Genomic DNA, 18,741 nt, shown 5'->3' with positions numbered 1-18,741 from the left:
CTTATTTGATGAGTGACATGTTGTATTCAAGGCAAGGAGGCAACACCTCTAAAGAAAAATCTTACTTCTCCTTTAATTCTTCTGCTGTTCCCTTATCAGGAAACATTGAGGAAATGGCTTCAAAAATCTTGTCAGAAGGAAATTTCCGAGGTGGGTGGCTTTCTTTATCTAAACAAAAATGAAAGACACATAAAGAAATTTTAATTGAACTAGTGAATTTTCTTCCCAGAGGGTTTAAATTCTCCAAATCAAAACTTAGACAAAAAACATTCATCAGGAGAGAATTTCTTTCAATTCTACATAATTCCCATTTTTCTATAATAAATTCACAATGAATATAATGCAATAATGAATATGCAAAAGTAAAAAGAAATTTCATTTAAAGATTATTTGTCTATTAGGTATGGTAGAAGCAGCCTGCATTCTAAATTCCAGAATCTGAGTTTCCAGTCCCACCTCTGCCACCAGCTTTGTAATCAAAGGCAAGGCACTTCATGCACTTTAAAGCTTAGATTCCAAGAAACTGTAAAACAAACGAGTGGAAACTAAATGACAGACAAGATACCTGGCAATAATCCAAAATTCTGGAGTTCTAGGATTCTCTGATAGTGCATTCTTTAAGCTTAACCAACTAATAAAAAACAACAATAAGTCAATGAGACCCAAGAGGGAGATTGTTAAGGAAGTTTTGGGGCTAGTATAAGGAAGGATCCCAAAAATATTACTACAGATATTAGGCACATAAAGATATAAATGAACATAACTACATCTGATTATATTATTTTGTAAGTATATTGCAATAAAAAATATTTGAAGAATGTAATAAACATACCATCTCTGTTATCCTCTAAATCTTTTTGTTTTTCATCTCTCTCATCAGGATAATCTCCATCATCATCATCTTCATCATCACTGTACTGACCAAGAGCATTCACTAGCTCCACAAATATCTCATCATTTATAAACCCACATTCTGAAATTAATCACATTGAAATGTCAGGAGAGAAAATTTATTTTGAAACAAAAGTGTGTCAATTAAAACTAAAATAAAAATTACAAAAAAATCATTTATAATTATTTTCAAATGCAACCTGCAGTAAAACCTTCATGTTCTGTGACCTGTTCCCATTACCCCTGAGTTAAACATGGTACACATATGGACTATCTGGGACAAGTCACCTATCACAATAAATTCTAGAGGTAGATCATCTGAAGAGAGCCTATACTCAATGGTAGCATTAACAACGTTATTTCTCCCAAGTCAATGCTACATTTTTAACAACCTTCTGGAGAGACAATAACATAAAAACACCAATTTCTTTTTTCCTTTCTAAAACAACCAGCTTTCTCTATCCCTCTCTTCCTTTTTTTTTTTTTTTAAACCTGAGTACACAATAGCCTTGTTTTACTTCACAAAAAATGCAAGAATCATGAAGAACTCATAGAATTTTCAGGAAATCCACAGAAGATTCCCAAATGCCTATTACATGTATTGTTTTCCAATTAATAAGGCCTTTCTAAAGAAAAAAAGATAGCACCTGAATGACAAATAGCTCATTCCACTTCTCTCACTGGTGAATTACTCCTGGACCCATCCTCCATTTTATGGAAGAACTCAGGTCTGCCAAGTTTCCTTCCACTCCAAGTTCTTCTTCAGACTTCTAGGACTTCTAAACTATGGTCCCAATTGCCTTCTTCATCATTTCTACTGTTCCATCTCCCTCCTAACTTTTTAGTTTCCTTTTGCTTATGGTTTAAGAAATAAGTTCCTGTCTTTATTTGTATTTATATTGCCATCTCTTAGCACAGTGCCAAGCATATAGTAAGCACTTAATAAATGTTAGTTTCTTTTCTTCCAAACACTTACAAATCCAAGTGGATTTCAGGCCTAGACCAGTGACATGGACAAATGCTGACTCAACTAACATATAGACTATGGGCCTCATAAATAATGATCATTTCTTATCTAAACTTCTTACCCTATTTAGGACCTAGGAGAGTGTTCTGCACTCAATTAAGAAGGAAGGTGCCAACTCTGAATTTGAAGGATCACCCTAGGATAAATTTACTAAATGATTTTACGAAATTCCACAAGCATTTGAGAAATATGTAGCTAATTCATATACTATTTGACATTGTATTGCCCTCCTGAATAATTTTTAACATATATATTTATATATAGTTATATATAATTTATATATATCCATCCTACTCCTATCATTTAAATTGAAAATATAATTCTCCATGTTTATAAATGAAGAAAATTAGACATAGCAAAGTGATAAGGCCTCACAGCATTTTCCCAGTATTTTTGCTTTTCAAGCAAAGAATGAATTATATAACTTCTTCAGAACCTCTTACCCACAGTTGCCATATGCTGAATGTACAAACTGCTCTACTATTTCTCAAAAGAGTAAAATATATCAGTGTACATAACTCACCTCTATCTCCATGTACTTTTCCATCATAATTTTTTATTAGTTCTTCAATGAAAGTTCCATCCTGATCAAGAACCTCATCCCCCATATAAGGAATGTTATGTAAAACTGTCTCATCTTCCACCTAAAAGTGATTAAAACATTTAAAAGTCCAGTTTATTCAAAGTGGCAAAATAGAAAATCATTAAGTGCTTCTTTCTTATAGGACATTATATGAACACAGTTCTGGGGTTTATCCAAGTGTTATAATCCAAATCTTAAGTGGTAAGGCAAAAGATCTTTATGCCACAAAGACAAAATTCTAAAAGAATTTTTTCACTTGTCAACCAAGAATTACTGAGTGGCCCATTTTGGGAAAAGCACGCATGTAGATTCCATAGGAAGCTGTAAATGAAAAACAGATAATACATACATAGATATAAATCCACACAAAGGCAGAAGTATCATCTCTAAAAAATTTCCATAATAAAGATCTCCTTACTTTTAACTAATGACCTACTTTTTCCAAGTTTATATGATACAAAATATTAGTGCAACAAAAACAAAACAAAACAAACAAAAAAAAAAAAAAACCCAGACAGTCCTTTAAAGTTTATGAAACCGGTCTGCAAATATGTATTGTATCTAGGATATACTGCAACATATTTAACATATATAGGAGTGCTTGCCATCTTGGGGGGGGGGGGGGAGGGAGGGGAAAAAACGAAACATAAGTGATTGCAAGGGATAATGTCGTGTAAAAATTATCCTGGCATGGATTCTGTCAATACAAAGTTATTATTAAATAAAATAAAATTTAAAAAAAAAAAAAAAGTTTATGAAACCGGGATATCACCTATATATAAAACTATAGACTACTTACTTCAAAGTGAAGAAATAAACATTTTAGTATTAGGATAAGAGGTGTGTATCAACTGAGTGAAGTTATTCAAGGAAGGTTGAATGAGGAATGTGACTTTGTAGCCAAGTTTAGAAGAAGGAGAGGGTCAAGACTTATTATAAGCACAGGGATAAGGAGGAAGAGGGCACTTTGGGAAGAAAAAAAACACAATAAGAAGCAACTCATGCAGAAGACAGAAGACAGTCTTTTCATGGATAGAGGAAAGTTCTTATCTGGGAAAAGCAAGAAATAAAGGTAATTTGATGAAGAGAACAATTGGTGGAGGTCCTAGTTCCACATGTCTGAGTATTCTGGCTTGATGGAGAGAAAATAGGAAATGACACTGACAATTAAAAACACACTTTCAGAAGACAGTTAAGACTATGGTCATCTGTATGTATAGTACAGAGAAGTTGGAAACCAGATAATAGGCAGACTAGGTAGCTACAGTAAGGCATATGAACATGAGATAACTACGAATCTGGGATCTACAGCGAAGGTGTAAAAAATTTAAAAGGGGCGGAATTGGTGGAATTGTAAAACATGACCTGGTAAAGAAAATTGACTAGATACTAAGATTATAAGTTTGAAAGTTGACAAGGATGATGTAATGGTATCTTTTACAGGAGGTAAGAGGGTAGTTTTTGATGTTGACACATAAAAAAAATCAAGCTTTTGCTATATTCCCCTTACAAGGACTTTCAAATTTATATCAAAAATCAGTTTTTTCTCTCTCATTCATTCCTTTTAACTAATCTGTTTTCTCTTAGAAATTTAATTTCTCTGGTTGAAAATTAGGATTGTAACATTTGACAGTTATTACCTTTGCATCTTGATACCCTTATATCAAAAACTTTTATTCTGCAGTAAAGGAAAAGCAGCCTCACTATGTTAAGGGACAGAAAATATATGTGCCTTAAAATAACATTTCCTTGCAACCTTGGAAACTGCTATGTCTTTCAGAATTAATTTCATAGAATGTCTGAAAATATTACGTCTTTTTTTCCCCTCCTCTTCACCCGATTCTGCTACAATCAGATTGAGATCCTAAAAACTGTTTCTAGAACAAATAATAAAACCTCATGTATTTAAATACCACAAATTCAACTTGAGGAAAAAAATGGGAAAATGTCTACACCTTTCTTTACTCTGCCACCTGTTTATAAGAAAAATACAACTTGAAAGATGAGAAAAAGAAGGAATACATGTACAGTCACATACTATACAAACAAAACTATTTGATAATAAACACATAATGCTTTATAATATGCCAAACCTTAAATTATTTGATACTACCATTTGAGAGATATATCTAAATTAAAGTATTCCTTCTATGGTTTGCTATTTGTCCTACTTAGCTATAAATATAGCCTCTTGCTACAATTTTGATTAAAATAACTAAAAAAGTTGCTAACTTTGTCAGAAAGTCAGTAAGTAACAACTGATTTGTACAAATAAAAAAATTTGTATGAACTACTTACAGGAACGTGAAGTCATAATTCAATATTTTTATAAAGCCCTATTTGCCTAGTCTTTTAAGTAAACAGTTTAACAATCAGTTATTAATTACTAATGTAATACTGATTTAATAGTTTTAAGTTGAAAAGTTAGCTTATGCTGACATACTACTATTTAAGAAAAAAATGATAAGCCAAAAAAATCAAAGGCTAAATTTATTATCTCATTGAAAATGTGTTATTTCATCTTCAGGAATTCCTTTCCTGGAATATTCCTTAAGTGCTGGTTTTATAGATGAAATATTTGAAAGAAAATTTGAGGACAGAGAAAAGTAAAATATCAGGAAAACTATTTTCAACCACTTGATGAAAATAAAAACAAAACAGCCCTGAAATTACAAATTAAGTCCACAAGAAAAATATGCTTTGCATATTTTTTCCCTGAGATTCAGTTTACACATAACCTTTAAAATATATTGCTTGAATCAAGTGAAGCAACTCTATATAATAGGGAAAGTTGGCCTTCTTATATAGTCTTGCTCTAGTATAGCAAAAAATTTCCCCATTAGTATCTATACATAAAAAATTCAATTTTTTTCATTTCTGATTTTATTTTCATTTAACAAGAGTATCCATGTATCAAATTTACTTGTACTTTACTTTAAAAAGAAGTTAGTGGGTCTTAAATTTAAAATATTAAAGGAAATAATAGGCATTATAGTTATGGAACAAAAGTCTAGTTTTAGGGTCAAAACAACATGGCTTCAAGTTCTCTGTGACAGATTCAGGCTTGGTGACCCAGAGCTAGTCACTTAATTTCTCAGTACCTCCTTGCAATTCTCTTGAATAAATTGTAGAATAGTTTGACTCATCTTCCTTAATGGAAATGCTCTATACCAGGGATCCTCAAACTTTTTAAATAGGGGGCCAGTTCACTGTCCCTCAGACTGTTGTAGGGCCAGACTGTAGTAAAAACAAAAACTTTGTTTTGTGGGCCTTTAAATAAAGAAATTTCATAGCCCTGGGTGAGGGGGATAATCATCCTCAGCTGCCGCATCTGGCCCACGGGCCATAGTTTGAGGACTCCTGCTCTATACTGATGGAACTAAGTTGAAAAAAAAAAGAGGAAGTTTTTAATCTTAGGCTAACTTGGGGTAAAAAAAATTAGTAAAAATGTACAAAACTAAAAGAAAGTACTATAAAGATGACCAGGCACTAACAAGTATCTAATACATGATTTGAACTCAGGTCTTCTTCACTCCAAATCTAGAACTTGTTATATACTATTCTTCAAATACTATCTAAATATTAATTAATTTATTAACTAAAATTAGAAATTCCTAATGCAAACAGATATAATAACCAACTTTATGTTAAGACTGAAATATAATGATAGTGTGCTAAGGATGTATGTAGATTTAAATAACTAGCTTTATCTTTTTTCTAAGATCAAGTTTGTGGTTTTTTTGGTAGCTATATTTTTCCAAGCCCTCATTAAGAAAATTATAAAATCAAGAAGTTAAGAAAAGGGGCAGCTAGGTGGCGCAGTGGATAAAGCACCAGCCCAGAAGTCAGGAAGACCTGAGTTCAAATCCGGCCTCAGATACTTAACACTTCCTAGCAGTATGACCTGGGCAAGTCACTTAACCCCAAATGCCTCAGCAAAAAAAAAAAAAAAAAAAGAAGTTAAGAAAACCCCTCAAAGAAACACCATTAGAGAGGAGTAACAACAAAAGGAAAAAAATAGGAAATGGAGATTCATGATGGACTTTTCTGTGAAACATACTGATCAATTCACAGTAGTGCTATGACTTTTTGGGGTCTTTTACTTGCCTAGTTCACCTTATAAAGAGTTTACGTTCATATAAAGATAGCTTTACATTCCAAATAGATGAGATATAACATTTTACTTGCCATAAAATTCTGCTGCAGAGGAGACCAAGAATACATTATAGGTACTGAAGCAACAGCATTCAGAGTCTTTAAGGGGATGACTTGTTTTGGAAAATCCAAATCACTAGTCACAGAACACTAAAAGAGAAAAAAAATTAAATTTATTCTTTTAAAGATGTGTTAGAACTAAATTAAAGCAAACCATCTATCATTATAACTATCATTTTTTAAATGCTGCTATATTAAATAATTTTGAAAAATAAATTTATATCACTGGTAAGCTTCTTGAAACAAAAAGCATTTTTAAAAATTGTTTACATAAAATGAAGAAAATCTAAAAATCTAAGCCCTCAGGAAAAAAAAAAACTATTTTCTTTCAAAATATTCACCAATCTTTCCCATACTTACCAATATCACAGCCTTTTTACATTTTATATTAACAACTCTTGCTCAAACCTAAAGATCATATCATGGCTATATTTTTGGATCATCAACATAATTGATCAATATATCGGAATATTCCAAAAATATGTATAACACTTAAGACTTTTTATCTCTGCAAAAGGATTGGCATCCTCTCATCTCTTCTTTCATGTCTTATTTGTTCTTTATAATTTTGCAACATTCACTTTTGTTTTTATTGTATGGTTGTTCTTTCTATTTACATTGTGTAGTCATTAGATATATTGTTTTCTTGGCTCTACTTCACTCAGCATCAGTTCATAGAGACTGTTTTTGAATTTATATTCATTAAATACAACATTTTTTATAGTGTAGTAATATTCTAATGTCTTCATGTATCCCTAAGCCATTCCCCAATTCCACAAATTATTTAAAAGAATGAAAATAAAGGTTTCAGTATATGCCTTCCATAGAAGATTTTTAGAAAGGCACAGACAAGATTCACCCAGGATAAGAGGAAGTGGGTTGGTTGTGACCTATACCAATGAAATTTCAGACCTACTGAAATAATGAAGAATAGGATGGAATTTTAAAGTTTTTGTTGTAGTCATGAAAAAGATTATGCTCCCTATTTTTAAACAGTAGGTAAGTTTCATTTTTTGTTGTCAATTTTTTTTAATGAGATAAAAAAAAATGTCTCACTCCTAGATTATCAACCCAATTCTACATCTACTTAAATATGTAATTTTAGGATCATGAATAAGGTTAACAACGAAGTGTTACCAGGAACTTTTTATTTCACTCCTAAAACATGAGTGATTAGGTCATTCCTCTTCTCAAGATGTGTCAGTGGCTCCCAGTTGCCTCTAGGGTAAAATACAAACTGCAAATTGTTATATAAATCTCTTCTAGCTCTCATCTCCGCCCTTCAGAGGCTAGGGGCACAATTCTCTGTCTTCTAAACAAACTGACCTATTAGCAAGTCCTTATTCACAATATCCCATCTCCTGCCTTAGTCTTTACACAGACTGCCCTCTATAAGTCTTGGAATCCTCAACATCCTGCAACACTAATTTCAAATACCTATCTCCTCCTACATGAAGTCTTTCTCTCCTTGCTTAGTGTCCCCCTCCCCCCCCCAACCTACTTTGTATTTATTTTGTACATATCTTGTATATTTACTTATCTAAGTACATGCTGATTCTCCCCAGTAGAACATAAGCTCCTTTGTTTCCATCTTTCTATCTCCAGTCTGTACTTCAGTGCCTCCCACATAAGCAGGCTCTTAATAATTGTCTGTTAAATTGACCTGAACTTACTAAAGTATAAATCTGCTTTAATTTAACTAGCACCCTTAATATGGAAACATCTAAAATTTTCCAGCAATTTTTTCCTCTGAAAATATAGCTTCCCTGATTTATTAAAAAAAAAAAAAAAAAAAAAAAAACCCTCACTCAAAGAAAGACCTAAGAAGATTTTTCATTCCATAAATCGTCATAAAATATCACTTAATCAGATCCTACTGTTTCTATGAAAGCATTATGGAAAAATTATCCACTTCCAGGTTCCTTCTGAAGAAGAAAAATTGTGCTGGAGAACTTATACAGACCTAGGGTGGTGAGGGAATCTGTAAATGCTAGAGGTACTAACAGTGAAGTAGAAACAAAGCTTACTGATAGTTAAATAGGATTTCTCCAAAGACAGAGAGAATTATTCCATGCCCATTAAATAACTATGTGGCTGAAACACTGGGAATCAGAAAAGCCAAAGTGAAAATAGGAATTGTAAAAGCAAAGAGTCTAAGCAGTAGAATCTAAGCCAAAATTGTTTTATGGCAGTTCAAGAGAAGATCAGGACAGAGCCCAACAGATCTCAAAGGAATATACCTAAGAGCCATAGCTAGACTGTCTTTATACACAAAAAGAACTACCAAGACAAAAGAAAAAGGCAGCAGGAAGTCATGCAGAATCTGCTTTTTTTAAACCTAGTTTACACATTCCCACGGTTTCTATCACCTCAAATCTAATTCCATTTCTTAAAAAAAGAAAAGAAAAAGAAAAAAAAAAAAAAACACCACATTATCCACAAGTCACTAAATAGCAATCTTTTGGGTTAACAGGATGACAACCACTAGGAAGACTGAAAGAATGTTCTTCAGGAGTACTGTCTGAGGAAGCAGTAGTACATAGACTGGAGAGGAGAGGAATGTATGGAAAAAAATTATCGGAAACTGAGATGAGAGAGAGCTTTCCAGGAATGGTAAATAATCTAAAGTTGTTATAGCTAGAAAAAATATTTTTCAGATTGAAAACAGCTGTAATCTCTATAGTTTTCAAGGTTTTCAAACTTTCAAGGTTTCCCCTAAAAAATTGGAAGGGGAGTTAAGGAAACGAGGAATCACCTGCTACACACAATGGTATGACCTGGCTTTCTAAGTTTTGAATTCAAGGAAAGTGTGTTCTTGATCATGAATTAAAAGTTGAAAGTCTAGCCCACACTAAAGAAAACCCATAGGCTCAAAGTTGGCGAAAAACACAGGTTCTATTAGAATAAATTATACTCCCTTACTCTTTTGTTCTGCCAATTTGTATCTATAAAGAAGGTAAAGCAAGGAAAGCATACAGGAGTAACTGATTTGGGCTAAGTTAAATCCTAGGGAATGGCCGTCCAACAATTTTCTCAGGAAGTACAAGGTAGTGTAAAGTCCAGTTCTAGGAAAAAGCAATACCTACCTTTGATAAAGAGCATCTTTTGGTCCAGGGACAACTTATCGTTATCAATACCATCAAGCATATAATTAAGCATTTACTAAGTGCCAGGCATTGTACTAAGTAATCAAGATACAAAGGTAAAAACTGATCCCTGCTCTCAAGAAGCTTACATTCGAATGGAAGAGACAATTATGTACACACAATATATATAATGTATAAGCTACAGGTAATTACATTTTCTCCTTTCAAACTGTGTTGTGATTTCTAACTCTAGATTCTCAATAGCCTTTTAATCAAAGACTATCTGCCCATTTGTTAGTTCAACGAAAACTAGGACAAACTGTATACCTGAATACAAATCCTTTCTCCCATAACTTCAACAGATGCTGCTAATTGCTAGACTGTTAACCAGTCATTGCTAGAAGATGTCTAGTGTAGGGATACTTTCCTAACTCCTAAGACAGTCTATTTATAATTTTTTATACAGATAAAATTTACTTATGTCACTCTAAAACTTCCCCTTCTGCTCCTTGCCCTTATTCCAGGAGGGGCCCAGAACAAATAAGGTGATGCTAAGCAACAAGGAGGTTGAAATCCTGATGCTATCACTATCTATGTGACCTTGAGCAAGACACTTACTTTCAGCTTCTTGATCTACAAAATTAAAGAACTAGACTAAATAACAAGTCTAAATTTCAGATTGGGGAGAAAATGCTTTTATTTTCTTAGCCTGAAGACTGTTCTAATGAACTTAGGAAAACATTACCTGAGTAACTTTCCTTTATTTTGTAGCATTTACTCATAAATGCCTTAAGTTGTTTACTAGATCTAGGTTACATTTCTTTCTGCTATTAATGATTTCTTTATTGATTTACCTGCTTATTATATTTAAGATCTTTGATTTCTCTTCTTCCTAAGATCTTTAGTAATTTCAGTCTTTTTTTTTTTTCTTTCCTCCTTATTTTCCCTCTATTACTCACTTTCTATGTCTCTGATTTTGTTTTGTTTTATAACTTTCTTTTGGATTCGGGATATCCAAAATCATGTAGATAGCTGAAGTTTCTTTATCTCTGGCTCACAATTTCTGTTTTGGACAAGTAGGAGAAATCAAGAGGATCAGAAAAAATGTCTAGTCCCCTCATTTATCAGATGGCCTAGCAGTCTTCTCAAAGGCCTTATAAGTTGCTGCAGACTAAAAAAATCCCTATCCCTGATCCATTCTCAAGATATCAACTTTTTAAAACCTTTAAGATTACAAAAGAAATTCAGAGCCCTGCCACCCAATAAATGAACCCTTTGCCTATCCCTAAATATTAATCTTTTGCTTAATTTCCAATGAGAGAGAACTCATTATTTCATGAAGTAAGCCATCCTATTTTTGGACACCTAATAACTGGACTTTCCTTATGTGGGGTCAAATATCTTCCAATATGGTCCTTAGTTCTGCCCTCTAGGCCACCTTCAAATATGTGACAATTTTTGAGTTTTCACTAAGACATTTCTCCAGTTAAAGATCTTCAGTTTTTAAACTATTTTTATGATAGTTTTGCAATCCCTCACATGCTAATTATCCTTCCTAAGTACCTTGACAATTGTGGCCCTCCTCCTTTTCAGATGATGCTCATAAGTAAACACCCCAGTTGTAGTCTGACCAGTACAGATGTCAACCTCATTATCCTATACTTCTATTAATAGCAAGTAAGGTCAGATTAGGATTTTTTGGCAAACTCATAACACTATTCACATTCGGCTACCCTGCCTTGCCCCAGTGCAGTAAACTAAAATTAAATTCTTGTACAATTGGCTTTTTAGCCTGAAGGTCAGTCTGTACATTCATCCCTGTCAATTTCATCTTGTTTCCACTCATAACTCCAACTAAAGCTTTCTGGAATCTGATTCTACCATCTTAATACAACAACTAATCTTCCTAGAACCAATCATCTATAAATGTGATAAATCTCATATCTCATTTAATTTTGGAGCTCTCCAACCCAGAGCTAAATTGCTCTGGTGAATGAAAGTAGTTACTTAACCCATTACATTTTGCCAGTGTTTTAAATCCATCCAGCAACAAACACTCTGGAAACTAGGGCATACATATACCTTGTTCCCATTTAAATACTCTATGTTCCTGAAAACTGTTTTTTCACTTTTTGCTACTGAAATTATATTTGACTCAGTATTCCAGTGTTACTTGAAAAGGCCTCACAACTGACTATCCAGACAACTCCACTCACTCTCAGTAATTTCTCATATCCTTTCCGTGGCTATCATTTCCCCTAACTGTCCTCTCTCTCTCTTATTAGAATGTAAGGAAGCTTACATTATAATAACAACTGTATAAATTTTGAATGTTAACCCTAATAATTAGCATAGTGCCTAGAATGAGGTGCTTTACTGCTTTTCATTCATACATTCGTTCACCTATGTTTTAAAATCGTTAATAAAAATTCTGAACTACTTTTGATAGGCCAATAATAAAATAAGGACTGAATCCAGGAATATAGTCCTCTGAGCAAGATCTTTTTTTAATTATTATTATAGCTTTTTATTTACAAGATATATGCATGGGTAATTTTTCAGCATTGACCCTTGTAAAACCTTCTGTTCCAAAATTTCCCCTCGTTCCCTTCCCTCCTTCCCCTAGATGGCAGGTAGACCAATACATGTTAAATATGTTCAAGTATATGTTAAATACAATATATGTATACCTATCCATACAGTTATTTTGCTGCACAAGAAAAATCAGACTTAGAAATAAGGTAAAATTAACCTGAGAAGGAAATCAAAAATGTAAGCGGACAAAAACAAAGGGATTAGAAATGCTATGTAGTAGTTCACACTCATTTCCCAGAGTTCTTCAGCTGGGTGTAGCTGGTTCTCTTCATTATTGAACAAGTGGAACTGATTTGGTTCATCTCGTTGCTGAAGACAGCCACGTTCATCAGAATTGATCATCATATAGTATTGTTGTTGAAGAATATAATGATCTCTTGGTCCTGCTCATTTCACTTAGCATCAGTTCATGTAAGTCTCTACAGGCCTTTCTGAAATCATCCTGCTGGTTATTTCTTACAGAAAAATAATATTCCATAACATTCATATACAACAATTTATTCAGCCATTCTCCAATTGATGGGCATCCATTCAATTTCCAGTTTCTGGCCACTACAAAGAGGGCTGCCACAAACATTCCTGCACATACAGATCTTTTTCCCTTCTTTAAGATCACTTTGGGATATAAGCCCAGTGGTAACACTGCCAGATCAAAGAGTATGCACATTTTGATAACTTTTTGAGCATAGTTCTAAACTGCTCTCCAGAATGGTTGGATGTGTTCACAATTCCACCAACAATGTATCAGTGCCCCAGTTTTCCCATATCCTCCCAACATTCAGCATTATCTTTCCTGTCATCCTAGTCAATCTGAGAGGTGTGTAGTGGTATCTCAGAGTTGTCCAATTTGCATTTCTCTGATTAATAATGACATGGAGCATCTTTTCATATGGCTAGAAATAGTTTCAATTTCTTTATCTGAAAATTGACTGTTCATATCCTTTGACCATTTATCAAGTAGAGAATGACTTGAATTCTTATTAATTAGAGTCAATTCTCTACATATTTTGGAAATGAGGCCTTTATCAGAACCTTTGACTGTAAAAATGTTTCCTCAATTTATTGTATACCTTCTAATCTTGTCTACATTAGTTTTGTTTGTACAAAAGCTTTTTAATTTGATATAATCAAAATTTTCTATTTTGTGATCAATAATGATCTCTAATTCTTCTTTGGTCACAAATTCCTTCCTCCTCCACAGGTCTAAGAGGTAAACTATCCTATGTTCTTCTAATTTATTTATAATCTCATTCTTTTAAAATAGTTTTTTGGGAGTCTGATTGGTATAGCACTAAATAAATAGATTAGTTTAGGTAGTATTGTCATCTTTATTATATTTGCTGAGCAAGATCTTTTAATCAATACCTGCATCAATACAGGAAACTCATGTTAACTAGAGTGCCTCATTAAACATCCATAATCAATCCCCTAGGACAGGCAGGCATTTTCTGACAAAGGAAGAGCTCTACCAGAACAGCAAACAGGATAATGGAAGGATGGAAAGCTGAAGTTAGTAAAGTGGAAAGAGATCAAATAAAGCAAGACAGAAGATTACCTCTCAAACCTTGGACATAAGGACACTAGAAGGTATTCCAGCCTTCAAGGTAACAAATACATTAAGTTTCCAAGCAATCAATCGTGTTCTGACAAAATTTCCTTTCTTAGAAGTAAGAGGGAAGCCCTGAACCCTCAATGTACCCATGGGAGTAATAATAATGATATGAAATCTTGATTCTATAACTATACTTGATTCTAGTACTCTATTCCCAGAATTAAAAACAACAATAATGACCAAAAATCAAACAAATCAAAAAAAAAAAAAAAAAAAAAAAAAAAAAAAAAAACCTGTTCTTTCCAAAATGAAGATAAGTAAGTAAACTATCAAAAGTCAGGATGGCTTGACAGGGGAAACTTGGTTCAGTAGGGTTACCAGTAACTTTCAGGGGGAAAAAGTCATTCCTAAGTGCAAATATTCATGTATTCTATTTGACTTTTAAAAAAAAGGGGGGGGGAGGGCAATTATTCTCCTGTAACTCTGCAAGCTCTGACCCTACTGATCATTGTGTCTCCTCTCTGATACTCTCTTTTCTCTAGGTTTTCTGGATATCACTCTATCCTGGTTTTTCTCCTATCTGACCACCCCTTCTTTTTCCATTATTGAATCATACCCTAACCATAGCTCCACAGGTTCCTGAGGGTTCTATCTTGTGCCCTTTTTTCCTCCTACTATTTGATCCTATTAGCTCTCATGGATTTAATTATCATTTCTATACTGATTCTCAAATCTACCCATCTTGCTCCAATGTCTCTGCTGATATCTATTCTCTCATTTTCAACTGCCTTTTAGGCATCTTAAACTGGATGTCCAGTAGACATCTTAAACTCAGTATGGCCAAAAGAAAAAGATGAAAATCTCTTCCTTCTACCCTTTACTACTATAGTAGAGAGTTAATACCACCATTCTCCCAGTCCTTGAAGTTGCAACCTAAGAATTATCTTGGATTCTTCACTACCTCTCACTTATATCCAAACTGTAACCAAGATCTATAGATTTCATTTTTGCAACATCTCCCAAAGACCCTCCCCCCATTCCGTACATGACACTGCCACCGCTTTAATACAGGCTCTCATCATCTCTTCCCTTGATTACCACAATAGCCTGTTGATGGGTTGGTCTGCCTCAAAACTCTCCCCACTCCATTCAATCCATTGTCTAGTAAGCCATTAAAAGTGATTTTTCTAAAATGTAAGTCTAATTGTGTCAATCCTATTTTTTTAAACAAATTCCAAGTGGTTTCCTATGGCTTCCAGAAGCAAATACAAAATGCTCTATTTGGTATTCAAACTCCTCATAACCTATCCCTCTCCCATCTTTCCATTCTTCTTACATCTTAGTCCTCTCCATATATTTTTCAATCCAGTGACACTGCCTGACTGTTCCATGAACAAGTCATTCCATCTATAGACTGCAGGAATTTTCTCTGGCTGTTCCTTATGCCTGAAATGCTTTTCCTCCTGACTCCTATTGCTAACTTTTCCTGGCTTTCTTTAAGTCCTTTCTAAAATCCTACCTTCTACAAGAAGCCTTTCCCAATTCCTCTTAATTCTAGTACCTTCTCTCTTGTTAATTACTTCCTTTTTATCCTGCTTATAGCTTGCTTTTTGTTTATTTATTTCCACATTTTCTCCATCAGATTGTAAGCTCCTTAAGAACAGGGACTGTCTTTTGCTTATTTATATACTTAACAGTTATAAGAGGTACTTAATAATAAATGTTTGATTGATTGTCATATCAAAAAAGGCTTTTAAAATGCTATCAGAAGTGACAGGGAAGGAAATTATGAAACCAGAAAATCTGAATACAATCAGTATGCAAGTGAGGGACCCATATTTATTTAAAAAAAAAAAAAAGTGAGGGCTAGGGAGAGAAACAAAAGGAAAGTGCCTAAGAAAGTGAACATCCTGAAAGCAAGATTATCTGATGAAGGCTAGTAGGGGTGCAGGGGGACTCTGAGAAAGAAATATGTTAACCAAAAGGAAGACAGTCAAAGCTAAGAATGAAAGCAAGGCAGTGTGTCACTGTGAGCAGCAGGACTTTGGGGAGAAAGAGAGAAAAGGATCTCGCTTCATCATAAAGAGCTTTAACTTATGATAAGGAACTGAAAGAAGAGGAAATGTAGGAAATGAACCTGGAAATGACTAAAAATGTAATCACTATATTAAATTCAATTTGACAGATCAACAAGAATGCATACATATAATTTCCATAAATACATGTTATACTGCATTTCCCCCCTTAACCATCTGACTAATTAGGTTGAGGGACCAATGGAAAATGAGTATCAGATAAGAAAGGGAAAAGTAGATCTACCATTTTAAGAGAAATATTTGAATTTCCCAGCTGAGAAAGAAAAATATCTGTCCAACTTGGAAAATTAGAATTTATGATTCACAAAATAATTGCCATAATTCTTTAAAAGTTTCAATGACTCAAAAGAGTAGCTGGAAAAGAAATATCTATACAGATAGATGAATTGGGGCACGTAAGTAGAACTATGGATAGAGTGCCCAATCTGGAATCGGGAAGATGAGAGTTGAAATGTGACTTTGGACACTTACTAGCTGAGTGGGAACTAAGTACTTAACCCCATTTTTCCTCAGTTTTCTCATCTGTAAAATGGAGAAGGAAAAGACAAACCATTCGACTATCTTTGGCACAAAAACCCCAAATGGAATCATAAAAAGCAGGACACGACAAACAAATAAGCAACAGCATAGCTTTAGAAAAGTGTTCTTACTAGTTAGCTGCAGACAAATTAAATAGTTTCATCCTCATCTCAGAAATTTTATTTCATCATTAATTCTCCCTTTCAAAAACATTAATTTAAGGACCATTAAAAAACATTCTAATTAAGAAAAGATAATGCAGACCTTTTAGTCTTAACTTGGTACACTTGATCAACGCAACAAAGATACCACTAATTACTATCATAGATTTAAAAACAATTAAGCTGTCAATTTAGGATCCACTAAAAACTGTAAGTTTACTAACAAATTTCTTACATCCTTTTTGGAAGATCATTTTTTATTCTGAATCTATACATCACCAACCAAAAAAAACTCAAATTTATAAAAATTTACATAAATAATAAATACCAGATTATTTAAAATGTTTTTAAAATGCATTATTAAATTAAAACAAGTAATTGAAAACTGTCCCTATTGGCCTACATGTCCCTATTTTATGTCTCTTCTATGTTGGATTTCACTATATTGTTCTTTCATAATAATACAGTTTTGTTTTCTATACTGTCCATTCTATCCACATTTTTTTGTCATATACATATCATTACATTAATGTAAAACAATTTATTTGGCAATTTTCACAGATAGGTTATTGTTCTGTTTCCACTTTACTGAGGCTATTTATAATGCCTCAGTAAATATTTTTTTTTCCTTTTAATAATAACTTTATGATATAATGGCGGGAAGATAAAGGACATGATCAGATTAAATTTTATCACATATCACTCTACTGTTTTAAAAAAGTTTGAACTGATTCAAAGCCCATAACAGTTTGCCAATGTTCCCATAGCTTTACCAACATTAAATAATCTTTACTACATTTGACAAATTAATGAGTATAAATTCAATTATTTCAAATCAAATTGCTCTGATTGCTAAAGAATGTGAAAATGTTAAGATACTAACCCTAACCTTAAATTTGTATTTCTTCACCGAACTATTTTTAAATTATTTGCTTAATAGATAAATGCTGGTTCAAAAGACTGGCATCTCCTCTCTACTAACATTTTAACCCTTTCTCCCAGAAGAAGTGTGGTTACTACTGCATAAGAGTTAATTTAGATTATCACGTTCAAATCATTTTCCTAAGAAAAGCCTATCCCCCTACAGCCTGCTACCTGCCAGGCATTAAGTTAGAGAAATAAATAAAGGAGAGTGAAGGGGTAGGGGACAAAAAGGCAGCAACCTAAAGAGGGAAGACATAAGGAAGCTGGGGGAGAGGAGGTTAGAAGGAGAAGGGGAAAGCATTATCATGATCTTAGAATCAAACCAATATTTTGCCATACATGATGGCAAATGAAGAAAGGGCTGAGACTTTTAGCCCTCTACGAAGAAAAGTTATGTGAGGGAAGCAAAAGGCAGAGGGATAGCAATAGTGGATAAGAGTGCTAGGTCTGGAGTCAGGAAAACCAATTTTCCTGAGTTCAAATCTGGCCTTAGACATTAGTTGTATGATGTTGGTCAAGTCCCTTAACCCCGTTTCCCTCAGTTTACAAATGATCTGGAGAAATAAATGGTAAACCATTCCATTATCTTTGCCAAGAAAACCCAAATGGGGTCATGAAGAGTCACAGTTAAAAGTACTGAACAAAAACAATCGAAGGGGCAAAAGCATGAGGTTACTGGTGGAGTTTTTTCAGAAGTCTGAAAATTAAGGGAGAAATTATATCTTTAATGATTCTAAAGAAACTAAAGGGAGATTTTAAATATGCTTCCATAATGCTATCCAATTTTTCCAATACTATTTATTGAATAATGTCCTTATTTCCAATATTTTAAAGCCTTGGATCTATTAAACACTCATCTAATGTGGGTCTTTGATTTTAATTCTAGACTACTATTGCTGTTCCATTAATCTGCTTTTTCTTTTATCCAGTACCAGATAAGTTTGATAATTATCACTTTGTAGAATTTTAAATCTTCGAAGTACACTTTCTTTTCTCACTTTATTATTTTATAATTCTCCTTGATATTTTGTCTGTTCTTCCATAATCCCTTTACCTAATTCAGTAAAGTATCTATTTGTACTTTCTTTAGCA

General features: G+C 33.4%; 1 protein-coding gene across 8 annotated transcripts in view; it reads right to left on the bottom strand.

The window, feature by feature from the left end:
* Positions 1–18,741, bottom strand: part of EZH2 (enhancer of zeste 2 polycomb repressive complex 2 subunit) — a 109,005-nt gene that overhangs the window by 20,353 nt on the left and 69,911 nt on the right. For all 8 annotated transcript variants that reach the window (XM_052001725.1, XM_052001721.1, XM_052001719.1 and 5 more), the window contains 4 exons: positions 6,690–6,806; positions 2,442–2,562; positions 833–973; positions 66–168 (listed from right to left, as the gene is read on the bottom strand). In XM_052001725.1, coding sequence (XP_051857685.1) covers positions 66–168; positions 833–973; positions 2,442–2,562; positions 6,690–6,806 — 482 coding nt within the window. The remainder of the gene's footprint in view (positions 1–65; positions 169–832; positions 974–2,441; positions 2,563–6,689; positions 6,807–18,741) is intronic.

Source organism: Antechinus flavipes, chromosome 5 (assembly GCF_016432865.1).
Source record: "Antechinus flavipes isolate AdamAnt ecotype Samford, QLD, Australia chromosome 5, AdamAnt_v2, whole genome shotgun sequence".
NCBI lineage: Eukaryota > Metazoa > Chordata > Mammalia > Dasyuromorphia > Dasyuridae > Antechinus > Antechinus flavipes.
Note: the sequence above shows the minus strand (reverse complement) of the source record. Positions and strands in the feature narration are given on the sequence as shown.